The 26,705-nt window shown below is 48.0% G+C and overlaps 1 protein-coding gene across 2 annotated transcripts in view; it reads left to right on the top strand.

Annotated features, from left to right (window-relative positions):
- The window catches only part of TBC1D2 (TBC1 domain family member 2), a 56,199-nt gene that overhangs the window by 16,319 nt on the left and 13,175 nt on the right, over positions 1 to 26,705 (top strand). For both annotated transcript variants that reach the window (XM_054520352.2, XM_024252599.3), the window contains exons 4-7: positions 6,331 to 6,464; positions 10,348 to 10,544; positions 18,234 to 18,629; positions 25,839 to 25,949. In XM_054520352.2, coding sequence (XP_054376327.2) covers positions 6,331 to 6,464; positions 10,348 to 10,544; positions 18,234 to 18,629; positions 25,839 to 25,949 — 838 coding nt within the window. The remainder of the gene's footprint in view (positions 1 to 6,330; positions 6,465 to 10,347; positions 10,545 to 18,233; positions 18,630 to 25,838; positions 25,950 to 26,705) is intronic.

The raw sequence follows: 26,705 nt of genomic DNA, 5'->3' as shown, positions 1-26,705 counted from the left end.
GAAAAGACCTAATTACATCGTAGAGATTGAATTAGTAAAATAAATAAATAAATAACTACACACGAAGAAAAACTCAGGACCAAATGACTTCACTGGTGAAGTCCACCAAATATTTAAAGAAAAATTAATACCAATTCTTCACAGATTCTTCCAAAATATAAAAGAGGAGGGGACACATCCCAACTCATTTTATAAGACTGATGTTATTCTGATACCAAAACCAAACAAAGACATCATAAGAAAGATACAGACCAATATCCCTTATGAAGGCAGATGTAAAAATTCTCAACAAAATACTAGCGAACTGAATTCAGCAGCATATAGAAAGGATTAATCCAAGATAAAGTAGGATTTATCTTAGGAATACATGGTTGGTTTCACATCTGAAATTCAATTTATGTAATATACTACATTAATAAGAAGAAGGTGAAAAACCACATCATTTCAGTAGACTGAGAAAAAGCATTTGACAATATTCAACACCTCTTTGTGATAAAACCTCTCACAAAGACTGGAAAGGGCCAGGCGCAGTGGATCTTTCCTGTAAACCCGGAACTTTGGGAGGACAAGGTGAGAGGATTGGTTGAGGCCAGGAGTTTGAGACCAGCCTACAAAAAATTGTAGTGAACCCCATCTCTACAAAAAATTAGCTGGGTGTGGTGGCACATACCTGTAGTCCCACCTACTGTGTAGGCTCAGGTGGAAGGATCACTTGAGCCCAGGAGGTCAAGACTGCAGTAAGCTATGAGCATGCCACCACACTACAGCCTGGGTTACAGAGTGAGACACTGTCTCTAAATAATAGTAATAAATAAATAATTTTTTAAAAAGTCTAGAAGGAGGCCAGGCACATTGGCTCATGCCTGCAATCCCAGCACTTTGGGAGGCTGAGGTGGGTGGATCACTTGAGGTCAGGAGTTTGAAACCAGCCTGGCCAATATGGTGAAACCCCATCTCTACTAAAAATATAAAAATTAGCTAGCCATGGTGGTACAGGCTTGTAGTCCCAGCTACTTGGGAGGCTGAGGCAGGAGAATTGCTTGAACCCAGGAGGCAGAGATTATACCACTACACTCCAGCCTGGGCGACAGAGCAACTCCATCTCAGAAAAAAAAAAACAAACAAACAAGTAGAATGAAACTTCCCCAGCTTGATAAAGGGAATCAATGAAAAATGCAAAGCTAACATAGTTAATGGTAAAAGACTGAATATTTTCCCCCTAAAATCAGGAATAAGACAAGGATGTTCACTCTGGCTGTTTTTATTCAACATTGTTCTGGAGGCTTTAGCCAGGCCAATTAGGCAAGAACATGAAATTAGGCATCCATATTGGGAAGGAAAAAAGTAAAACTATCTTTATTTGCAGTTGACATGATATTTGTTTACAGAAAATCCTAAGGAAAAACTATTAGAGCTAAGAAATTAGTTCAACAAGGTTGCAGGATTCAAGATCAATATAGAAATATCAGTTGTATTCCTATATACCTGTAATAAACAACCCAAAAATAAAATTAAGAAAACATTCCATAACAATATTAGAAAAATATTTAGGAATGAATTTGACATAATAATGCAAAATGTGTGCTCTGAAAACACCAAACATTGTTGAAAAAAAGGGCTTAAATAGCTGGAAAGATATCTCATGTTCATGAATCAAAAGACTTAATATTGCTAGGCTGAGCGCGGGGGTTCACGCCTGTAATCCCAACACTTTAGGAGGCCAAGGTGGGCAGATCACTTGAGGTCAGGAGTTCAAGACCAGCCTAGCTAACATGGTAAATCCCGTCTCTACTAAAAATACAAAAATTAGCTGGGCATGGTAGCACATTCCTGTAATCCTAGCTACTTGGGAGGCTGAGGCAGGAGAATTGCTTGAACCCAGGAGGCAGAGACTGCAGTGAGCCAAGATTGCGCCACTGCACTCCAGCCTGGGCAACAGAGTGAGACTGTCTCAAAAAAAAAAAAAAAAAAAGAAAAGAAAAAAAAAAGACTTAATGTTGTTAACCTATTAATCTGACAATACTTCCCAAATTGATCTACAGATTCAATATAATCACCATCAAAATTCTGGTGGCTTCCTTACAGAAATTAACAAGTTAAACCTAAAATTCAAGATCCTGGAAATTCAAGAGCCCCAGAGTACCCAAAATAATCTTGAAGAATAAAAAAATTTGCCCCGTCTCCACTAAAAATACAAAAAAAAATTAGCCGGGCATGGTGGTGCATGCCTGTAATCCCAGCTATTCAGGAGGCTGAGACAGGAGAATCTCTTGAATCTGGGAGGTGAAGGTTGCCGTGAGCCGAGATCACTTCACTGCACTCCAGCCTGGGTGACAGAGCAAGACTCTATCTCAAAAAAAAAAAAAAAGAAAAAAAAGTTTGAAGACACACTCTTCCCAATATCAACACTACTACGAAGCTATAGTAATCCAGACACTGTGGTGCTGTTGTACAGTGCACTAAGTGGGGTGCACTCTGATATTTTCTTTCTTTTTTTTCAACAAAGCCTGACTTTCTTTTTTTCTTTTTTTTTTTGAGACAGTCTTGCTCTGTCGCCCAGGCTAGAGTGCAGTGGCGCAATCTCCGCTCACCGCAACCTCTGCCTCCCCAGTTCAAGTGACATTCAGCAACTCTCCTGCCTCAGCCTCCCAAGAAGCTGGGATTACAGGCATGAGCCACCACACCCGGTTAACTTTGGTGTTTTTAGTAGAGACGGAGTTTCACTATGTTGGCCAGGCTGGTCTTGAGCTCCTGGCCTCAAGCAATCCACTCGCCTTGACCTCCCAAAGTGCTGAGATTACAGGCATGAGCCACGGCACCCGGCCAAAGTCTAACATTCTTAACAGATTTTATTATCTTGACTGGCGTGCTTTAAATTCATAAAAGCTTTGGAGAAATCATCAATTCCCAACTCCATAAAAAGTATTTTGAATGAGGAAAAAAAAAATGGAAGTAATGATCTACACAGATACAAAGCATGCCTTAGTTCCTCCCATATCCCCAACTGCTATTTTGTGATAAAGAATTCTCAGAAAGCAGAGTGTTTTTAATACTCATCAAGTAGAATCTCACCAGTGTAAAGAACCAACAACGTTGATCTGGTGCCTCTGCTCACTCTTTGCAGACCATTTTTGGATTCCTAAGGTGTAATTATACATTTCACATACATTTGTGAGAATAAGATAAATATTATGTTTATATCCTACATGAGCCAGGCTTAAAGGTTTTCTAAAAACTGTGTGTGGCACTAGAAACTTCATGCTGTATCAAGTCAGTATCAGTATCAAGATACTGGACTCTATTGAAATATTATAGATAAACATTTACTGAAAACCAATATAAAAATCTGGGCCAGACCAGGCACGGTGGCTCATGCCTGTAATCCCAGAACTTTGGGAAGCCAAGGCGGGTGGATCACCTGAAGTCAGGAGTTTGAGACCAGCCTGACCAACACGGTGAAACCCCGTCTCTACTAGAAATACAAAATTAGCTGTGTGTGGTGGTGGGCACCTGTAATCCCAGCTACTCGGGAGGCTGAGGCAGGAGAATCACTTGAACCTGGGAGGTGGAGGTTGCAGTGAGCCGAGATCATGCCATTGCACTCCAGCCTGGGTGACAGAGTGAGACTCCATCTCAAACAACAACAACAAAAATGTGGCCCAGAAAGACCAGGATGGAAATATGCAATCTTCTTGAGTTAAGATGGTCAAGTGTTTTTTTTTTTAAATAAATAAAATTTTAAAAAGCTCTATACAGTTTAAGACAAGTATGTGTAAGATATGTGTATGTTTTGTATGTGCTGACTTGATCATGACAACTCACTGATTCTTTTTTTTTTTTTTCTTTTGAGACGGAGTCTCGCTCTGTCACCCAGGCTGGAGTGCAGTGGTGCCATCTCAGCTCACTGCAAGCTCTGCCTCCCAGGTTCATGCCATTCTCCTGCCTCAGCCTCCCAAGTAGCTGGGATTACAGGTGCCCGCCACCACACATGGCTAATTTTTTTGTATTTTAGGTAGAGACAGGGTTTCACCGTGTTAGCCAGGATGGTCTCGAACTCCTGACCTCGGGATCTGCCCACCTCGGCCTCCCAAAGTGCTGGGATTACAGGCGTGAGCCACCGCGCCCAGCCGAGAACTTGCTGATTCTTATGAAGGATTAGGGATACATATCTTCAGCAATGCACATGAGAAATAAACTCTGAAAAAGACAATTTATTGGGGTTAGGAAGGACTGTATTTTGGGAAGTACTTTAGAGAAACAGACAATAATTCTAGGATTATAGCTGAGAAGGATTGGAAGACTTCAGGAGATGCTTCAGCTTCTAAATTTTGAATGTTGAATAAATTATTGAAGTGTGATACCTACATTATCCTTTTCTTTGCAAAAAATTGAATAGTAGCACATTTCTTTATCCTGAATAGCAGACATTCATTTTTTCAATTAGCTGTTTCTCATCCAAGGCATTAGGAAGATCTCTCTCTTGCTTCCAAGTACTAGCACTGGAATTCCTTGTAACTGTGGTTTATCTAGATTATGTAGCTCATTTCTCAAGGCCTCTATCTTTTCACGATCTGCACCATCTGTTATGTAAACAATAGCATTGACTCCTATGCAATATAGTTCCTACGTGCTCCAAAATTGGGGTTGTCTTCCTATGTCCCAGATCTTTTTTTTTTTTTTTTGAGATGGAGTCTCGCTCTGTCGTCCAGGCTGGAGGTGCAGTGGCGTAATCTCAGCTCACTGCAACCTCCGTCTCCCGGGTTCAAGCGATTCTCTGCCTCAGCCTCCTGAGTAGCTGGGACTACAGGCATGCGCCACCACGCCCGGCTAATTTTTATATTTTTAGCAGAGATGGGGTTTCACCATCCTGGCCAGGCTGGTCTTGAACTCCTGACCTCGTGAGCCACCCACCTCGGCCTCCCAAAGTGCCGGGATTACAGGCATGAGCCACTGTGCCCAGCCATATCCCAGATCTTTACTCTGATGTTACCTTTAGTTACTTTCCTCATGTTGAAGCTCACTGTGGGTATCATGTTTTCACTAAATTGACCTGACGCAGTGATATTCACGAAGCTGGTCTTGGCCTAAGTCCTGTAGCCCTACAAGCGTCAGTTCTATCTCCTGCTTCCAAAAGAGCAAATGGAACTAGTACGGCAAGCAGGAGATGCGCGCCAGCGTGACGACCACTGGGAGAGAGGATGGATGGGAGGGCAGGCAAACAGAGGCAAGGATGACTTCCACACGAGCCAGCCTTGGCCTGGACCACCCAACAGCTCCTCAGGATCCCGATGCAACACAGGCGGATGCAGGCAGGTGGCAGCAGCCCTGATAGTTTCTATTTCATTTTTTAAATGCTGGTCATGACACTAAACTGATTTTACAATCTACCAATGAGTCGGAACCTTCGGTTCGAAATACACTGACCTAGTGAACTCTTTTCATCATTTTCCCTTCCCTGTTATTAATCTTATCTCTTTGCAAGGGAAAATAAACTCCTTGAACTGTTTTTACATCCGGCTCATTATGAACTCTGTGGTCTGTGATCTTAGGTCAGCCTTTGGTACTATCTAGTTCCTTTCTATAAACCAAACATGTATTAAGCCCGGTCTCTGGCATGTACAACCCAGTGTTGGGCACCAGCAAACATGCAGGTAGGTTAGTACCCGGTTCTTAAAGAAATGACATCACAAGGCTTCAGCCTAGACAAGCACTTGGCCAAAGGGTAACCCAGCTGTGAAGTACACTAAGCCCCTTGGAGGCCATGAGATGGTCAGTGAAGGCTGCACAGAGGACAGATCTGAGCAGGGAAAGACAGCAAGCAGGGAAAGATGCCAGGAGATGTTTGCAACTTATCTCAGCAGAAGTCGGGAGCCACTGATGGTTTTTGAGCCAGATAGTTATGAAACCAGATGAAGGTTTTGGGAAAGTTGGTTCAGCAAGTCCATTCAGCATTCACTCAACACACCCATATTAAGCACCTTCTATGTTTTGGGCACTGTTTAGGCGTTGTAGGTGCATCAGTTAACAAAACAGACAATACCTCCGCCTCATGGCATTTATATTCCAGCTGCAGGGTTGGGGGTTGAGGAAGTCAAGTTTGTATTATTTATAAGCCACATAGTGTGTGGAAGATGAGAATGCGAAAGAGATAGGTAAAGGAGATTGGGAGTGCCATGCGTGGGGAGGCATCACGTAGGGTGCCTGGAGTCTGGGAGACCAGTCAGGATGACAGGGTGTGGGGATGAGACCTGAGCTCCAGCAGTGGCGGCGGGAAGAACAGAAGGGCAGAAAGGCAGGGTTCAGCCTCATGCTCCTCTGTTCTCGTTTCAGAAACACAATGCACAATATCCGTGGCAACAAGCAGGCCCAGGGAACAGGCCATGAACCTCCAGGGGAAGATTCTCCACAGAGTGGGGAGCCTCAGAGGGAGGGGCAGCCCTCGGCCTCTGATGCCAGCACCCCAGGTGAGCCTCTGTCCAGGGCTGAGCTGCCTTCAGGGACCAGCTCCTCACGGCTGGCACAAGTGCCTTCTTTCCTTCCAGCGAACCAGCATTTGTGCTTTTGTGTGTGTCTTAGTTGGCTTGGGCTACTTACTAAAACACCATAGCCTGTGTGGCTTAAATAACAGATATTTATTTCTCACAGTTGTGTGGAAGCTGGGAGGTCCAAGATCAAGGTGCTGGCAGATTCAGTGTCTGGTGAGGGCTCCCTTCCTGGCTTGCAGATGGCCACCTTCTCACTGTGTGTTCACGTGGCTGAAAGAGCTCTGGTCTCTGCTGCTTCTTCTAAGGGTACTGATCTTATCAGGGGCTCCACCCTCATGATATTAAATCTGATCACCTCCCAAGGGCCCCACCTCTTAATACCACCACTCTACTAAAAATACAAAAGTTAGCTGGGCATGGTGGCCAGTGCCTACAATTCCAGCTACTCAGGAGGCTGAGGCAGGAGAACCACTTGAACCTGGGAAGCAGAGGTTGCAGTGAGTTGAGATTGCACCACAGCACTCCAGCCTGGGTGACAGAGTGAGACTCTGTCTCAAACAAAACCAAAAACAAATGTACACGTGATAAAATGACATAGACCTACACACACATATTGTACCAACACCAGTTTCCTAGACTTGATAGTGTACTATAGCTATGTAAGATGTCACCATTGGGGGAAGCTTGGTGAAGAGTACTTGGGACATGTCTGCACTATCTTTGCAACTTCCTGTGAGTCTGTAATTTTTTCAGAGTAAAAAATTAAGAAGAGGCTGGGCATGGTGGCTCACGCTTGTAATCCCAGCACTTTGGGAGGCCAAGGCTGGAGGATTGCTTGAGCCCAGGAGTTCAAGACAAGCCTGGGCAACACAGGGAGACCCTGTCTTTACAAAAAAATTTAAAAATTAGCTGATCATGGTGCGCGCCTGTAGTCCCAGCTACTTGGGGTGCTCAACTGGGAGGATCACTTGAGCCAGGGAGGTCGAGGCTGCAGTGAGCCGTGATCATGCATGGGTGACAGAGTGAGACACTGTCAAAAAAAAAAAAAAAAAGAAGAAGAAGAAAAGAAAAAGCACCCTTTGGAGCAGTCAGTGCCTGGCAAAGCCCTAGAGAGCACAACAAGCAGTCCAAGAGAAGGCCAGTGCTATATCGGATCAGTCATCATCATCATAACGCTAGCAGTTACTTCATGCCAGTGCTGCCATAAGCATTTTTTTTGGCAACAACTTTATTAAGATATATTCATGTACTATACAATTCACCCATTTAAAATGTGTAATTCAGTGGCTTTCTGTATATCCTCAGAATTATGCAGCCGTCACTATAATCAATTTTAGAACATTTTTATTACCCCGAAAAGAAACCTGCACCCTTAGTCATCAACCTTAATCCCCACTGCCCCATAACCCTAGGTGGCCACTCATCTTTCTTTCTCTATGGCTGTGCCTGTTCTGGACATCTGCTGTGAGTGGAATATACCATGGAATATACCATGCTGTGACTGGCTTCTTTGATTTAGTAGAATCTTTTCAAGTTTCATCTGTGTGTACTAAGCACTTTACCTACCTTGACCTTTTTAATTCTTACAGCAACTGGAACTGTATATATTGTATATATTGTTGTTATCCTCATTAGATTAATAAGGAAACTGAGGCATGGAAGGGTGGAGTGACTTGCTCATGGCCACAGAGTGAGTGACAGAACAAAAACTAATATATAAAGCAGGTAAAAGCAGAGTTGAGGCCGGAGTGGGAGTCTGGACTCCTCCTCTGCTCCTCTTACTCCACCTTCCTCTCCCAGTCAGCCCTAGAGGCACTCCTATGAAATCCAGGGCACTGATTGAACACCACTGTCTTAGGCCTCATTTTCTCTAATTACAAACTGGGCACTGTGAGGCCTGCCCTGCCTGTCCTCAGAGTTGGTGCACAGTCGTGTATCAGAGGGCAGCAGTGCTACAGGGAGCTTCCCTGCTCCCCTAGACCCCATAACAGGAAGGAGAAAGAGGTACTACATATTTCTGAGCTCTGCGGGCTGCCTTGTACTCAGAGTAACCTGATTTCTCTTCAATCTGGAACAAGACTGTTCTGGTTTTGCACTCAGCAAGGCACTGTTGTTTTGTTTGTTTTGAGTCAGAGTCTCGCTCTGTTGCCCAGGCTGGAGTGCACTGGCATGATCTTGGCTCACTACAACCTCTGCCTCCTGGGTTCAAGCGATTTCTGGCTAATTTTTGTATTTTTAGTAGAAACAGGGTTTCACCATGTTGGCCAGGGTGGTCTCGAACTCCTGGCTTCAAGTGATCTAACCGCCTCAGCCTCCCAAAGTGCTAGGATTACAGGCGTGAGCCACCGCGCCCGGCCGAGCAAGGTACTGTTTTTGCACTCAGTGTCTGGTTCCTGTCACCTACTGGAGTAACTCTTTATCTGTTCAAGATTGTTTGGCCAGCCCTTGGCCTGGTCTCGTGCTAAGTCATTTGGCCTGTCCCCAAAGCCCTGCGTGTCCCCTATCCTGGGATCCCATACCACATTCTTATTTTCAACACCTTTAACACTTTAGTCCCAAGAAATAGGTAATAGTTTACTAAAATGCATACTCCTACAAATGAGTAATTTGGGTTAGGAGATTTAGATAAGATCAATTTACAAGATCCTACAAAATATCTGAGAGTAGGCCATAAATGTGGCTGTAAGCTCAGCAGCCAAGGCAAAGAGGGAAATGCAAGCAGCTAGATTATTTCCAGTGTCCATAAGACTAAAAACATATTTTCTTATAAGAAGCAAAGCTTTTCTTGGAAGTTCCTAGGGTTGAAGGGAATTTCTTCTGCTGGGGACTCATAACAGGCATGATGTATATATCCCACATGAACAAGCTTCTCAAGGGCCCTTGGCCACATAATCAGGCCATTAAATGTCCCTTGATGCAGGCTGATGGCAGAGACCAGAAGCACAGCTGGGTCAGGGCAGGACAAGGCAACCCAAGAGAATGATTCTCTGATGTTGGGTTTGATTTAAGAATAAAATTTTAATGACTTGAAAACAGTGGGTGGCAAACATTTTTTGTAAAGAGCCAGATGGTAACGATTTGAGGCTTTGTGGGCCATAGGGTTTCTGTTTTAAGCACTCAGTTCTGCCTTTGAGGAGTAAAAGCAGCAATAGACAGCACATAAACAAATGGGCATGGCCACGTTCTAATAAAGCTTTATTTGTAAAAGCAGGCTGTGGGCTGGATTTGGCCTGTGAACCATAGGTTATAACCCAGGAGATAAAAGGACTATGCGTCCTTGAGACAATCAACTGTGGGGGAAATATATCTCTTAACTTAGCTTGGAATAAGAAGAATCAAGTTAAGTGCTTGAGCTGCTCTCTGGAGCAAGAATGCAGAGTACAGACATTCATTCTGTGTTCTTATCATCAGACATATCTGTGTGCTTTGAAAATCTCCTAGCACATAGAGGTGGGATCCTGAAATAAGGAACAGAACATCCTGCCAGGGCTTGTGCCCGAGGAGAAAGCCACTTGGCAAACACCAGCAGGGTTGAATGAGATAGACCCATGCAGGCTGGGTGGGATCTGAAGGAAGGAGACAGGCACAGTTTAGCAGATGGGCCAGCACAATGCAATAATGTTTATGTAGGCCAGTGGTTCTCACAGTCTAACCCCTGGACAAGCTGTGTCAGCATCACCTAGGAACTTTTTAGAAGTGCATATTCTCAAGCCCTGCCCCAGACCTATTAAATCCAGAGCTCCGAAATTAGGGCCCAACCATCCGCATTTTAACAAGCCCTCCAAGTGCTTCTAAAGCAACCTCAGGTTTGAGAACTGCTGATGTCATCAGTCATAACTTCTGCATTTCTCCTCTTGAGCAGGGAGAGAGCCAGAGGATTCTCCAAAGCCTGCACCCAAGTCTTCTCTGACCATCAATTTCGCTCAGAAAGCCAAGCGCCAGAACAACACCTTCCCATTCTTTTCTGAAGGAATCACATGGAACCGAACTGCCCAGGAGAAAGTGGCAGCCTTGGAGCAACAGGTTCTGATGCTCACCAAGGAGTTAAAGTCTCAGAAGGTGAGGTCTGGTCCCAGGGAGGCCCCAGGTTCCAGTGGACCCCTCCAGTTCCTGGAGCCTTTCGGACAAGCTAGATGGGATGCATTTGCCCTGCTGGGCACCAGCTACTCTCTGGTCTTTAAAGGCCAAACTGCAGAAGGTTGAAATATGCTGTTGATTACTCAAGAACCTGATGTCACTCAAAGTAAGTCACAAAAGGGCACCAAGGGCAGGTATCTCTGGAGATCTACTCTAATAACTATCTCTTGGACCCCTCCTGGAGGGCCATGCATGGTCTCACCCCCTACCCAGAAAATGACATTATTTAGAGGCAGGTGATCCGGATGCAGGGTCATGGGAGGGGCTGTCGATAGAACTGGGGGGAACTTTGACCTGGCAGCTGATATCTGGGCACAGATATCTGAATGACCGTCACAAGACTGTCACAGGAGAAAGCAAACAAGCAGCATGTGTGTGGCCCAGGGCTAAGCCAGGACCAACACAGAAACAGTGACAGGAATATTTGGGCTTAATATGGTAAGAAGTTAATTACGAGAGTTACAAGAGCTATATGATAATGGTAGAAAACAGATCTCACACACACAGACATTAAAACTACTACAAAATCCTACATCCCAGAGAGTAAATGGTATTAAAAGCTAGGGGCTACCTTATGAAGTAGTGAGGGTCCCAGGGCAAAGATGTGAGAGGGCTGCAGCTCCGGGCAGGAGCCCCTCTTTAGAGTGATAAAAGCGACTAAGTTAGGCAGTTGTTACATAAATCCCAATGGTGGGGCCTGGTAGGACCTGTGGTGGCAGTGGCGGGCTCCAGTGAGGGCCCAGACTCCTTTTCCTCTAGAGGAAGGCCTAAGCTTTTGTGTTTGAACTTTGGCTGCCCGGAGGCCCTTTCTGCTTTGTTTTCCAGCCCTGACTCCAGAGGACTTAGGCTGGGGAGGTGGGGCTTATGCCCTGTTACCTTCTGAATATTTCTTATAACTTGTACATTTCTTCTTTTCTTTTCTGCCCTGTTTTGGGGGGAAGAAATCTAGAAAAAATGCTCTCCCTATACCTAGTTTGGACCCTTGTCTGCCTTTTCTGCCCCTAAGCAGTGACCACTGTCAGCAGATCTCAGGGGAACCGGAGAGGCTTCATTCCTGGCATGTCAGAAGTTACTTTTTTTTCTTCAAGACAGAGTCTCATTCTGTCACCCAGGCTGGGGTGCAGTGGTGCAGTCTTGGCTCACTGCAACCTCTACCTCCCGGGTTCAAGCGATTCTCCTGCCTCAGCCTCCCAAGTAGCTGGGATTACAGGCGCCTGCCACCACGCCCAGCTAATTTTTTTTTGTTGTTTGTTTTGTTTTTGTATTTTTATTAGAGACAAGGTTTCACCATGTTGGCAAGGCTGGTTTCGAACTCCTGACCTCAAGTGATCTGCCCGCCTCAGCCTCCCAAAGTACTGGGATTACAGGCGTGAGCCACCGTGCCTGGCCAGGAGTTACATTTAGTGAAGCAACTGGTGATTAGACATTAGAGTTCTCAAAGGAGGGGGCTCATTTATTCATACGTTCTTAACTCATGTTGATTCACCAAATCTTTATTAAGGGCCTGTTGTTATGTGCATGTAGTGTTCCAGGTGCTGGCAAAGAACAATGAGCAAAAGACACAGGCTCTGCCCTTACAGGGCTTGCATTTCATGGCAGAGACAGACATTAAACAAAGCAACACCCAAATGTGTAGTTATAACACGTGAAGTCCCCTCTGCTGCTGCTTAGCAGCCCAGCTGTCTTTTCCTCCTGTTATCGTGGTGCTCCAGTTGTGAGGCTGCTGGACGCTCCTGAGAGCTGAGAGGGCATGAAACAGAGCCATAGCAGCTGCTTGATCCCTGGACTAGTAGAGCTTAAATCCCAAACCCAAACCTGGAAAGAAAAAGAAATCCTGAATATACGGGCAGCCCCTCTTGACACAGCCTTTCTTTCTAAGACATTACAAATTGTCAGATGAAGTAGAAAGGCCCCAGGAAACCTAGATTTCATGAAAGTTTGCCCCTGATTGCTCTGCATCTCTGGAGGACTCGTCATTCTTCAATAAATAAAGGCAAGATTCTTGGAGATTAATAAGGGTTGCCCAGGCTATTGACAACTCCCATATATTCAGAGGGAAATTGTCAGGAGGAAGTTGTTGACGCATTGAAGAATCTGGATTTTTTTTTTTTTTACCAGGTAACCTTCCACCAAACCTCAACTTTGTGTCCTGGGACAGACGGTCAAAAGGAGAATGAGTTGTGATTTATTTAGTTTATCTATTTATTGTGTAATATGAGTGGATTTGTTTACTCTCCAACCCATTCCACAAATGCACTTCAGTCTTCAGGGTGATTCAAAGAAACAGCCTTTAAATAAGACAGCACTGGCTCAAATTCTGGCCCTAAGGAAGTTTCTTAACCTCTCTAAGCCTGTTTCCTCTTCTGTAAATGGAATTACAGCCATGTTTACTGGAGAGACCTGTGCCCAGATTCATAAAGCCCAATACCTGGCACCCAGCAGCTGCCCAACAGAGGCAGGCTCTGGTTGTTCTGGCAATTACTGCAGCCCTCCTTACCCTCCATGTCAACCTCTTCCTGCCCTACAAGCAGTGAGGTGCCCTGCTGAGGGGCTCAGAGACGAGGCGGGAAGTGAGAGCCCATCGGTGCCTCCAGGAAATGTGCCGTGGGGCCATAGCAGTGATCAGGGAGCTTAGGTCTTTATTCCACATTAGGAAGGGAGGAACAGCAGCCCCGTAACTCTAGGGTTTCACCTGTAGCCCAGATGCTGAAACCAAAGAGGTGAGACAGAAAAAGCCAGCACAACTTCTGGGTGCCCAGTGGTGCCTCCAGGCACTCAGAATGCCACTGGGAGAGCCGCTGTCCATCTGAGACCCTCATTAGAGTCCCATTCATCAGCTGGGAGGATGGGCACCTGGACTCCCAGGAGCTACCCCTGCGAGGTACCTTCCTGCATTTCTTTAGTGGGAAGGCACCTCCTTCCCACTTCAAGAGGACATGGGAATTTGGGGTCTTATCCTAGCTGATCTGGCCATTGCCAATGGCTTTCGTGACTCTTTAGGAATTTCTATCTCAAACACTGCAAGATGCTCTTGAGAGCACATTGCAGACAAATCCCTGCCCTTGGGCACCTTACCGTCTAGTGGGGAAGAGAAGATGTGAGCATGGGAACTGCTGGTATGAATCGCGGACCCAGGACTGTGCTGAGCCTTCCCATGTGTTATCTCTGTCCTTACAATAGTTTTCATCCCCTTACTCTGAAAGGGAAACTGAGGTTCTCAGAGTGTCTGCATGCTCACGGTCTCCCAGGGACTGAGCCAGCATTTGAGGAGTTCAGAGGAGTTGGGTGACTTGCCCATGCTCAGGCAGCTAGAAAAGCCAGGATTGGGGCCCTAACCTCCTCCAGGTCTAGCGGCTGGGCTGTCTCCTGTCCTCCATAATCTCATGGTGAGGCCCACTATGAGACACAAGCACCGAAACTGTTCTTGAGAAAAAAATGAATCCACTCCCTGTGTACCCACTGGTGTCATATTAAACCACAGGGTGACTTCAATACCCATTAAGGCATTATCTGTCCCCACACCTGCAGCACTGGCCCCACAAGAGGTTTGGGCTCTAGGAGATAGCATCAGATGGCTGATTGGCCGGGGACTGACCCTTGGAGTTGACAGAACTCCACCCAGCCTGAAGACCGTCTGCTCTGGCAGATGGAAGGCTGTTGTCTGTGGTGATGTTGGCCATCTGTTGGCGGCTGGGAATGATGAACCCCTCTGGGACCCTGCCTGTAGCCCTCTGGGGCCACCTTAGTTCAATCAGGATTACTGGGTAAAGGAACATAATTTTTTAGGAAACTCAGTGGGGCAATGTGTAGCCTCTTACTTTCCTAGAACTGCAGCCAAAAACTTCAGAGGACATGAAAGAGGGCTGGGAGGTACCTTGGCCATGTCAGCTTGGGGAGGGACACTTGGCACTTTCTCTTTCATGCTAGAGGCAGTTCTGAGCAGAGGAGGAAGCTTTAGCCCCATTAATGAGAAAGCTAAGATTCAATGAAGAGGCCACCTGAGCTACCCTCGTTAGAGTCACCTCGTTAGATACACCCCCACGGATCCAGAATGGGAACCGAGGCCTGTGCAACTCCAAAGCCCATGCCCCTTCATCTGACCCCTGTAGGGCCCACCACTGATGAAAGTAGCAATGCTCTAAAAAGATAAAGGATTATTTTTTAAAGATGATTTATTGGCTTTTAAAAATTTAAATAAAGTGACAACTTAGGTATCAAAATCTGAGATGAACCAAACAACTCGATTGAGAAATATTAAAAGTACCACTTGGGCCAGGCATGGTGGCTCACGCCTATAACCCCAGCACTTTGGGAGGCCGAGGTGGGAGGATCTCTTGAGCCCAAGAGTTCAAGACCAGCCCGAACAACACAGGGAGACCCTGTCTCTACAGAAAATAAAATAATTAGCTGGGCAATGTGGTGCATGCCTGTAGTCCCAGCTACAAGGGAGACTGAGGCAAGAGAATATCTTGAGCCCAGGAGGTTGAGGCTGCAGTGAGCCATGATTGTGCCACTGCACTCCAGCCTGGGCAACAGAGTGAGACCCTGTCTCAAAAAAAAAAAAAGAAAAAAAACACTTTAAAAAGCTTAATTTCATCAACCCCTCTATTGTTTTTTGGTTTTTTTTTTGTTTTTTTTTTTGAGACGGAGTCTCGCTCTGTCACCCAGGCTGGAGTGCAGTGGTGCGATCTCAGCTCACTGCCAGCTCCGCCTCCTGGGTTCACACCATTCTGCCTCAGCCTCCTGAGTAGCTGGGACTATAGGCGCCCGCCACCACGCCTGACTAATTTTTTGTATTTTTAGTAGAGATGGGGTTTCACCGTGTTAGCCAGGATGGTCTCGATCTCCTGACCTTGTGATCCGACCACCTCAGCCTCCCAAAGTGCTGGGATTACAGGCATGAGCCACCACGCCCGGCCCAACCTCTCTATTTTTAAGAATTGGTCCTAAGACATTGCTTATAATCCAGACTTTAGGTTTCTTGAATTCACGACATTCTCACTCCTCATCTTACAAGTCCTACTGAGGCTCCCTCCCTCTGCCCTGGTTCCTTTCTTTCAAGCCTATTTTATTCTGGTACAAGAATTCTGGGGGTGGGAGGAGAGCCTCCTGGGCTGGTGTCTCAGTTTTAGATTCTGGGAGCCAAATGCGGGAAGGAGACAGCTAGATGTAATGAAATAAGCTTCAGGGTCAACTCCCCAAACTGAGGGAAAGACACCCACTGGTCCTGCTCCTAGGGCAAGTCTGAACAATGATGTCTGTTGGTTATTTCCCTGGGCAGTCATCCAAGGTAATCTCCAAATCTCAGCTGAAGTAGAAAATAGCCTAGGCCCCCAGTTATCCTGGAACCACAGGAATGTTAATCTCTCTCCACTGAGCCCTGAGAAGCTGACTTCTTCATTCCGGACATTCCAAACATTCCCTTTTGGTTTGCAATCACTGTGCTGTCCTCACCCCGCCTTCCTGCCACACCCCAGGGCTCCCACAGCTCCATGGTAGCTCTTTCCTTCCTCCAGGTCTTTAATGGGGCTGTGGCTTGGCCACATCTGTAGGGCCATCCCCACCCTCATCTCCCACCTGCTGCTTGACCATCTCTGGCCCTTCTCATTCTTCACGGTTTCGTTTAAATGCTCTGGACTGGTATTCCCCGCAACCTCCACCCCAGACAGAAGTCATTGCCTTTCCCACAAACACCCTTGTTCCCCTGACTTGCAGTAGATCATTCCACTGCGGTGGGTCATGTTCATTCCCACCAGCCTTTGCAGTCCTTGGAGGTGGGAACTCTCACCAGTCCCTCTCTGGGCCACGGCACCTGGCTCAGGGCCTGGCCTGGCACCGAGTGGTGCTTGGTAAAGGTTGGATGGATAGATGGGCGTGTGGAAGGAAAACAGAAAACCAGAGAAAGGATGGTCACGAGTCCTAAGGTTTCAGAAGATGCAGGATAATGTGGTCATGTCATTAGCTTCTCCAAAAAAGTAATGGTTTTTGGCAGTTCTCCTCCAATATACAATTGTTCTTAGCAAATAAGCCTATCCAGCCAATCCATTCATTTTAATACTTTGGTGTGGTAGAGTTGACATGTCTCTAGGAAACCATGTTTTTCCGAATGAGAAGCACAGAGCAGGGCAGTGTTGCCTGAAAGTGATACCTACCTGGTATGAGTTCCACGTGGGCCTGGCTGCTGATGTCCTGATCCTGGCCCAGAATGAATTCACATCCCTGCTTTGGGACAGATAGGCCTGAGTCCAGGCGTGGCCCTCCCTGGGGAAATTACAGGCTTAAAGGCACAGGGAGCTGAGCAGACCTTAAGTTCCTGTGTGAGTCAGTTGCCCCTGCTGAGGAATAAATCAGGCTCTGTTGTTTCTGAACTTTCTAGAGTTCCTTCCACCAGCTTTGCAGGCATCAGCTGGTGGGCTGAAGGGAACTAGGCACAAATGGGTTGAATGAGGCCCTCTGTGTGTGGCTTTACATGGGGATTGCCAGTGTATTTCCTCTTTAACCCTGCCTCAATTTGATTGGTAGTGACTGGCTGCTATATTGAGAATGATTCTGAGGCCTCAACTAGGCTGTGCAGGAAGAAGTATGGGAGATTAATTAGTAATGTCTGCCACAGGGATGAGATGGAAGAGTAATGCCACATAGCTGCCACCCCTGGTTTTCTTAGTGACTGAGCACAGGCTTTGGAATCTGTCCGATTGAGATTGAATTCCACTCTACTCTCTGCTGGGCCTCAGTTTGTTCATCCCTGAAATGGATGTGTATATGTCAGGGTATGGGCTCAGCTGCTGTAACAAAAACATCTCCACTGGGCATGGTGAGTCACACCTGTAATCCCAGCACTTTGGGAGGCCAAGGTGGGCAGATCATTTGAGTCCAGGAGTTTGAGACCAGCCTGGCAACATGGTGAAACCCCATCTCTACAAAAAAAATACAAATATTAGCCTGGTGTGTTGGCATGTTCCTGTGGTCCCAGCTGCTTGAGAGGCTAAGGTGGGAGGATCAGCTGAGCCCAGGAGATTGAGGCTACAGTGAGCCATATCTGTGCCACTGCACTCCAGGCTGGGTAACAGAGGGAGACGCTATCTCAAAAAAAAAAAAAAAAAAGTTTCAAAGCACTGTGGCCCAAAACGAGTGAGAGGTTTCTCACTCACATTAAAGAACCCAGAGGTAGGTGAGCAACTCTGAGCTGGGGGGGCAGCCCTTTCTCAACATTACCTTCTGCTGTGGGTCTGAGGCGGCCACTCTAGTTCCTGCCACTTCCCAGCCAGAAGCAAAGAGAACTGGACCAGAGGAGCATGTGTCTAGTGGTTTTAAAGGTAGGACCCAGAAGCTGCCCATCTCACTTTTCATTTCCCATTTAGGCAGAATAGTTACTTGGCTACACCTCACCATGGCTTGGCTGGGAGATGCAGTTTTAAGCTGGGGAACCATGTGCCCAGCTAACGGTCACTTGAACAGAGAAGGAGAAAGTGAGTGTCAGGATGAGATGCCACAGGGATGCTGCTGGGCATCTCTCAGGGTGGTTAGGAGAACTACTGATAACATATGCCCCACTCTGGCGCCCAGCAGGCCCTTCCTGAGCTCACAAGATGCTTCCCTCTCCCTGCCCAGGAGCTGGTGAAGATCCTGCACAAAGCACTGGAGGCCGCCCAGCAGGAGAAGCGGGCATCCAGCGCATACCTGGCGGCGGCTGAGGACAAGGACCGGCTGGAGCTGGTGCGGCACAAAGTGCGGCAGATCGCGGAGCTGGGCCGGCGGGTGGAGGCCCTGGAGCAGGAGCGGGAGAGCCTGGCGCACACAGCGAGCCTGCGGGAGCAGCAGGTGCAGGAGCTACAGCAGCACGTGCAGCTGCTTATGGACAAGAACCACGCCAAGCAGCAGGTCATCTGCAAGCTCTCTGAGAAGGTCACCCAGGACTTCAGGCACCCCCCTGACCAGTCTCCTTTGCGCCCCGACGCTGCCAACAGGGACTTCCTGAGCCAGCAGGAGAAGATAGAGCACCTGAAGGTAGGGGCCTTCCCTCCAGGGCCTGCCAGTCCTGCCGGTCCTCTGTCCCAGCCCTCAGGGAAGGTGCGCTCTCCACCCCTAAGGGTTTGCTAGGTGGAGTGGGGATACCCCTTCATCCTAGAATATTCACATTAGAAACACATGTTGATGGGAATACTGCTCTACGCTTCTTCACTTTCTTTACCACAAGGCCCAGTGTGGTTTGCCTGGGCCTTGATTGACCCATTAACCAGCAGCCCTGGTATCCTGGGCTACTGAAAAGTGAAGGTGCCTCTAGATTATCAAATAAGAGATGAAAGCCCGACTAGCTAAGTGTGGGGCCTGGCCTGGTCAACCTCTCTTAGTGCCATCCCAGGGCACCTGAGAGCCCTAAGGGGCCAGCACGACCCTCCCCCCCCACAGTCCTGTGCCTGCACACTGTACGGATGACCTTCAGCTGCCAATAGTCACCACTCCCATCTGTAGAATTTATAGGGTGTTTCCTGTGTGCCAGGCACTGCCCTCGGTGGGTGCATCGCCACATTTAGTCCTCGCGCCAGCCCTGTGAGGTGAGGCAGCCGCTGGTGTGCTCCCCCTTTACAGATGTGAATGCTGAGGCTGAGAAAGGTTAAGGAGCCTGCCCAGGGTCATGTGCTGAAGAAGTAGGGGAGCTGGAGTTGGGCTGGAGCTCATGTCTGCGGTCTGGTCTGTCTGCTTAGCTGCCGCTTCTAGCTACTGTCACCATCCCTGTTCCCCCTTTCCTCCCCTTCCTTCCCCTTCTCTGTCCCTATCTTTCCCTAGGCTTCCCCATCCCACAGGGACCAGTGATGTCACAGGGGGTAGGAACTTTATGTGAAGTGTGTTGCCTGCCGTGACCCACAGCCTCCTCTCTAAAGGGTTGTGACAGGAACTGTCCCACTGGGAGGCCTGTGGCTGTGGAGTGCACTCATAGCCTCCACTGTCCCTAAAGGGAGCTGTATAACCAGGATTCGTCCTGCCCTAAACCCTGCCACTCACAACCACATATGTACAGTCAGATGCCATATAATAATGGGCTGCATGTATGACGGTCCTATAAGATTACAATGAAGCAGAAAAATCCCTATCACATAGTGACATCATAGCCGTCATAACATCATAGCACAACTTGCTACCTTTTCTATGTTTACATGTGTTTAGATACACAAATGCCATTATGTGACAGCTACCTATGGTATTCAGTACAGTAACAGGTGCACAGGTCTGCAGCCTCGGAGCAGTAGGCTACACCATCTAGCTGGGTGTGTAGTAGGCTAAATCACCTTGGTTTGTCCGCGTCCAGTCTATAATGTTTGCACAACAGTGAAATCACCTAATGACACATTTCTCAGAGTGTATCCTCATCATTAAGCCACATGAGACTGTACATATAGACTTATAACCTTGAGAACTCTCGTGCTACTCTATCAAAGAACTACTCGGTGAGGGCAGATGGAGAAAGAAAAAAAAAGAAATCAGGAAGCTTTTGAGAGAAAAGCTCTCAGTGGGCAGTGTTGAACAGTGGCCACCACCCAAGCTTTGAAGTCAGACTGACCTCTTTGACTCTTGGCCCTGCCTCTTTCTGGCTGTGTGACTTTAGGCATGTTATCTCACCTCTGTGTCAAATAGCCCAACTAGCCCTCTTGACTAGGGCTGTTGGAAGGATAAAGGAAAAGGACATGAAACCTGATTCCCTTCCCTTTCTTTCAGCAAAGACTGAAAACCCACATAACCAGTTCCCGAATCTTTTCCCTTATTTAGTCTGAAATCAGAGACTCTTTTGGGTTAAAAGAAAACATAACCTTTCCAATGCAAATGCAGCTAGATGATTAGAAAGCTCTCAGCCCTCCACACAGCAGGGAAAACTGCTTCCATCTGATTGCTTTTATACCCTGCCTGCCCCCAGCCAGGCGGCTTCCTCTTCTCTCCACCCATACTGCCGGAATCCACTGTGCAAGCCCCGGTAGAGCAGCACAGGGGTCAGAAAGATTTGTGGTGGTGCACGCCTGTGTTCCCGTCTACTCTGGAGGCCGAGGTGGGAGGATCGCTTGAGCCCACGAGGTGGAGGTTGCAGTGAGCTGAGACTGTGCCACTGCACTCCAACCTGGGTGAAGGAGTGAAACACTATCTCAAAGGAAAAAAAAAGAACGCTAGATCACCCAGGTGCCTCCAGACAGCCTGAGAGTTGATTGTAATCATGGACTCACTAGGAGACTGAGTGTGCCCCTGAATTTACATATTCAGGAGGTTTTTTTTTTTTTAATTTTTTTTTCTTTTGAGATGGAGTCTTGCTCTGTCGCCCAGCCTGGAGTGCAGTGGTGCAGTCTCGGCTCATTGCAAGCTCCGCCTCCCAGGTTCATGCCATTCTCCTGCCTCAGCCTCCTGAGTAGCTGGGACTACAGGTGCCCGCCACCATGCCCGGCTAATTTTTTTTGTATTTTTAGTAGAGACGGGGTTTCACCGTGTTAGCCCGGATGGTCTCGATCTCCTGACCTCGTGATCCACCCGCCTCGGCCTCCCAAAATGCTGGGATTACAGGCGTGAGCCACCGCACCTGGCCATGAATTTTCTTTATCAGTGAGCTCACCTACATGGAGACTCTGGGTATGTGATTCACATTAACCAAGAATACACTTGCATATGATCCTCAGAGGCCCAGTGTTTTGTGCTTTGTGCTTTAAAGGGTTTCATAAGGCCAGGTGTAGGTGGCTCACACCTGTAATGCCAGCATTTGGGGAGGCTGTGGCAGGAGGATTACTTGAGGCCAGGAGTTAGAGACAAGCCGGGGAAACATAGCGAGATCCCATCTCTACAAAAAATAAAAAAATTAGCCAGGCACAGTAGCATGTGCCTGTAGTCCCAGCTACTTGGGAAGCTGAAGCTAGAGGATTGCTCAACCCCAGGAGTTCAAGACCAGCCTAGGTAACATAGCAAGACCCTGTCTCTAAAAAAAGTAAAATAAATTCGCTAGGTATGATGGCACCCACCATAGTCCTAGCTACTCAGGAGGCTGAGGTGGGAGATTACTTGAGCCACCCAGGAGTTCGAGGCTGTGGTGAACTGTGATCACGCCACTGCACTCCAGCCTGGACAACAGAGTAAGATGCTGTCTCTATTAAAAAAAAAAAAAAGAGGAAGAATTGCATGTAGTTGGTGTTCCTTATTTTTTAGCTCTTAGAAGACCCAGCAAATATCCATTGTCTTGAGTTTGAGGACAGAGAGTATTCAGGTTTCCTGCCTGCCCTTTGATTGAGGAACCCAACTTTAGGGAATGCCCCTTGTTATTCAGACTTTGGTTTTGAGAACAGGATCATTGACCTCTTGAATATCAGATCTGGAAAGACTCAGAAATCTAGTCTGCCCCACTCATTTTCTGGCAGGGACAGCTGAGTTGGGGCGAGGGAGAAGGACTGGCCCAGGGTCAGGCAGCAAGAGGCAGGGCTGCAGCCGGAACCTGGCCTCCCACACCCAGGCCACTGCCTTCCACACAGCACAGGGCCTAGTCCATGGGCATGGCCCAAAGAGAATTCCCGGGCTCCTGCTTCCTACAAAGGCAGGCAGGCTGGCTCTCTTCTTCCCTGGTCCCCCTTCTCCAGGGTTTTCCTTCTTTCATTCCACTGGTGACTGTCCTGTGGCTTTTCTCTTTTCTGAGGTTTCTCTTTTTCCTCCCTACAGTTCTGAGCCAAGACGAGCACTCAAGGTAGGGCATCGAGCTGGAGGGGGAGGTACTGCCCGACGCCGCCCACTGCCACTGCTGTTCCAGGCTGTGCTCACTCTACCTCCCTGTCCGGCATGTCTGTGCCTTCCCTGGGGCTAGAAGCAGAGTATCTTATGTGACAAAAGCCTTCTTTCCAAAGCCTTAGAAATACCAGTGTGTGGCCAAGCATGGTGGCTCGCAGTCCAGTGCTTTGAGAGGCCACGGTCGGAGGACTGCATGAGGCCAGGAGTTTGAGACCAGCCTGGGCAACATAATGAGAACTCGTCTCTACAAAACATTAAAAATTAATTAGCTGGGTGTAGTGGCGCACACTTGTAGTCCCAACTACTCAGGGGCCTGAGACAGGAGGATCACTTGAGCCCAGGAGGTCAAGGGTGCAGTGAGCTATGATCATGCCATTGCATTCCAGCCTGGGTGACAAAGTGAGACCCTGTCTCTAAAAATAAAAAAAGAAAGAAAAATAAATAACTATCCATGAGCACATCTAGGCCTGGGAGGAGGAAGGGGTGGTATCAAGGAGGGAGACCCAGTGGTGTGGAGCAGTGGCCGGCGCCAGAGCTGGGTCTGCTTTCTCTACGCAGTGTCTGCTGAGCACCTGCCATGGGCTGAACACACCTGGGTTTGGATCCTGGCTCTCTTTCGTGACAAGGGGAACTTACTTTCTCTGTGTGTGTTTCGTCATCTGTTAAATGGGAATTAGGGCACTTTAATATTTATCCCACAGCCTTGTGGATGTGAGGAAGATGGGCCAGGTCATGGTAGGTCCTTTCCTCCCTTGCGGGGGGCTTGTGGTATTTTCCCAGGCATTGGATTTGGAACTCTGTCAGCCGACTGAGGGGGTGGGTACAGGGTGGGGAATAGTAGCTCTCGAGCTGTCATGCAGACTCAGTGAGGGAGACGATGCTCACGCTCACGTTGCACTTGCCACATGCCAGGCACCGTTCTGAGCATTTTGCACATATTAACTCACTGAATCCTCTCCTAGCCGCATGAGGTAGTACTGTTATTATCCTCATTTTCTGGATGAGAGGATGAGGTTAAGTAACTTGTCCAGGGGCTCAGTGGTCAAGACAGAATTTCCACCCAGACAGCGTGCCCGCAGCATTCATGCCACTGACCACCAGGCGGTGCCGGTACATGGCCAACGCCAGCGTCTTTGATGTGCTGTTATACTGTCTGATGGGTAGGAGAGGTCACGTAAGCCTGCATGCGTGTAGCCAGGAGACACCAAAGGACAACGCTTGGAGGGCAGGAACTAGAGTGTGGGCATCCAGGTGGATTCCAGCTGGTGGGGAGCTCAGATGGTGCCCGGCAGGAAGTTTGGTGATTAGGGCTTTAGAATGAGACAGTCCTGGCCGGGAACAGTGGCTCACGTCTGTAATCCTAACACTTTAGGAGGCCGAGGTGGAAGAATTGCTTGAGGCCAGGAGTTTGAAAACAGCCTGGGAAACATAGTGAGACCTCATCTCTACAAAATCAAAAAATGAGCTCGGCGTGGTGGTGCCTGCCTATAGTCCCGGCTACTTGACGGGCTGAGGTGGGAGGGAGGTCGAGGCTGCCATGAGCTATGATCACACCACTGTACTCCAGCTTGAGTGACAGAGCAAGACAAACAAACAAAAAGAATCAGACAGACCTGGGTTTGGTCACATCTGCCTTATACTGGCTGTGCCTTAGGCAAGTTGCCTACCCTTTCAGAGCCTCTGAGGTCTCATCTGTGTCACAGGAATAATAAAAGAACATCCCTTCTAGGGTTGCTGGGGGGATAAGGTGAGAGGATATATGCCGCGTGGTGTTGGTGATGGGGGTGATGCCGGAAGCCTGCACAGCCTCTGTATTCGTAAGTTTCTATATCTCCAGACACTAAAGTGTTAGACTCCAGAGAGAGTGGGGAGTGGTCCAGGAAAGGCCTGATGCTCATGGGAGACTGGTCCCTGCACCACAAACAAGATTTTCACTTCTTGCCACGTAAGGATAGGATATGGGGACCATGGAGAAGAAGCAGGCAGAAACTTGCCAGCAGAGCGGCTGGCACACACAGCAGCATTTTTGAGAGGCAGTGAAGCTGGTTTTTTATCTAGGTCAGGGACAGGATTGGATAGGGGGAGGAGGGTGGCTGCCGGGGTCCAGCCAGGAGAAGGCAGAGAGCAAGCTGAGTGGATGCACAGCCTTTCAGCCTTGGCACAGCGAGGGAGATGAAAGCAGGGGTGGCCGGGGTTGGGGCACCACAGAGAGCCCCAGTGGAGCGGTGAGGGGTGATGTGATGAAGTCAACGGGGGGGCATTCGTTCCCTGCCCTGGGAGCAGAGGCCCTTCTAGTGTGTCAGGCTCTGGGCGGAGGGCAGCAGCCCCTGGGCATGCATCGGAGCTTCCAGCCTGGGAAGACCTTGGAGATCATCTTGGCCAGAGTGAAGACCCACCCAGGGAGGGCCAGGACCACCTGTGGGCTGTGCACATGTGACCCTGATGAGGAAGTGCCCCAAACTACATGTGATGTTCTTCATTTCCAAATCAGTCAGGCCATGTCAGAGTCATCCTTGCTGCAGCATCGCTTGCACTTGCCTCCAGCCCATACATCAATGGGAGAGAAAGGGCCTGAGTTTCAGCCAGTAAATACCCTGGAATTGTGAGGTATAGCTCTAAGAATGTGTTATGTGACTGAACGGCTTCTGTAACGTCCATCCCAGCAGAATTGAGAGCCACTGCTATAGCTGATCCTTCTCTGAGGCTCAGGTCCTTGCTTGAACCTTCCCAGTGCTTGTCCGGCTTCTCCTTGTATGCCCCAGCAGCAGGGAGCTCATTCCCTCCACTGGATGGGCAACTTGCAAAAGGAAAACTCAGAGATGTTCATCACAGCATTATTCATAATCAAAAACCAACTGCAAACACCCCGGGCTCAAATTAAAAAATGACAGGAAAAGGATTATGAGTAAGTTCTGGGAAATTCACCCAATAGAATCATCACCAGAGGTTGAAAATGATCATTGGGAAGCTTATGTAGCAACATTGAAAGGTTTTACAAAGTGACACTGAGTTAATTTTACAGTATGATTGTAAATATATGATAAAATATGTTGATTTTAAAAACAAACACTACTGGAGCACTTGCTATGTTTTGGTCCCTGTACTTAGTGTTATCACACATTATCTCACTTAGTCTCCCAAATGCCCAGTAGGTTAGTTGGTATTTGCCCCTTTTACAGATGAGGAAACAGAGGGTCAGAGTGGTTCAGTGGCCTGCCTGAGGCCTTCCAGCCAGGACATCAGCCAGGGCTTAAATTCAGACCTACTGGTCCCTTTACCACATCATGCTGACATCAAGAATAGAGAAGGGCGCTATGAGTGTTTTATTTTTCTTTCAGACTTCCTCTTCTGTTGCTATTATTGGAAATTTCTAAAGAAAAGAAGCTTTGGGGGCTCATTTGAGGGTGTGACTCCCCAAGACCAGGGAGATGTTTATGTCCAACTCATAACATATTTTGCTGTCTTCTCCAGGATGACATGGAAGCTTACCGGACCCAGAACCGCTTCCTCAACTCCGAGATCCACCAGGTCACAAAGATCTGGAGAAAGGTGGCTGAGAAGGAGAAGGCCCTTCTGACGAAGGTGCGGGGTGGGGCCCTATTCCTGCCGTCTCCATCCCTGGCCCCTCTGCTGGTCCCCATGCTGCCCACTCCATCTCACTCTCCTCATTTCCTGTCTGCCCCTCTCCCTCTGAACTGACCCCTTGTGAGCAGGGCCCATATCAGGTTCTTCTCCAGACCCCTGTGGTCTGGGGATTGAGTCATTTGTTCAGCAGCGTTCACTAAGTAGCTATGGGGTAGGGACATCAAGACCAATAAGGCTGGTTCCTGCCTGCAAGGAGGGTGTAGACTAGAGGGAGTGTAACACAATCAAGATGCACTTGGGGCCAGGCGTGGTGGCTCACGCCTGTAATCCCAGCACTTTAGGAGGCCGAGGCGGGTGGATCACGAGGTCAGGAGATGGAGACCATCCTGGCTAACACGGTGAAACCCCGTCTCTACTAAATATACAAAAAACAATTAGCCGGGCGTGGTGGCAGGCGCCTGCAGTCCCAGCTACCCGGGAGGCTGAGGCAGGAGAATGGCATGAACCCGGGAGGCAGAGCTTGCAGTGAGCCGAGATTGCGCCACTGCACTCCAGCCTGGGCAACAGAGCAAGACTCTGTCTCAAAAAAAAAAAAAAAAAAAAAAAAGATGCACTTGGGCTTATGGGATTCTTGGGGGCCCAAAGGGAGGAAGGAAAGTCAGGGGGGGCTTCCTGGAGGAGGTACCTTCTGAATTGAGCACTAAGGATGAGTTAATGTTATCCAGGCAAGCAGTGGAGAAGGACCTTCCAGGA

The sequence above is a fragment of the Pongo abelii genome, chromosome 13 (genome assembly GCF_028885655.2).
Source record: "Pongo abelii isolate AG06213 chromosome 13, NHGRI_mPonAbe1-v2.0_pri, whole genome shotgun sequence".
NCBI classification, from domain to species: domain Eukaryota; kingdom Metazoa; phylum Chordata; class Mammalia; order Primates; family Hominidae; genus Pongo; species Pongo abelii.
The sequence above is the reverse complement of the archived record's forward strand: the minus strand, read 5'-3'. Positions and strand labels throughout refer to the sequence as shown.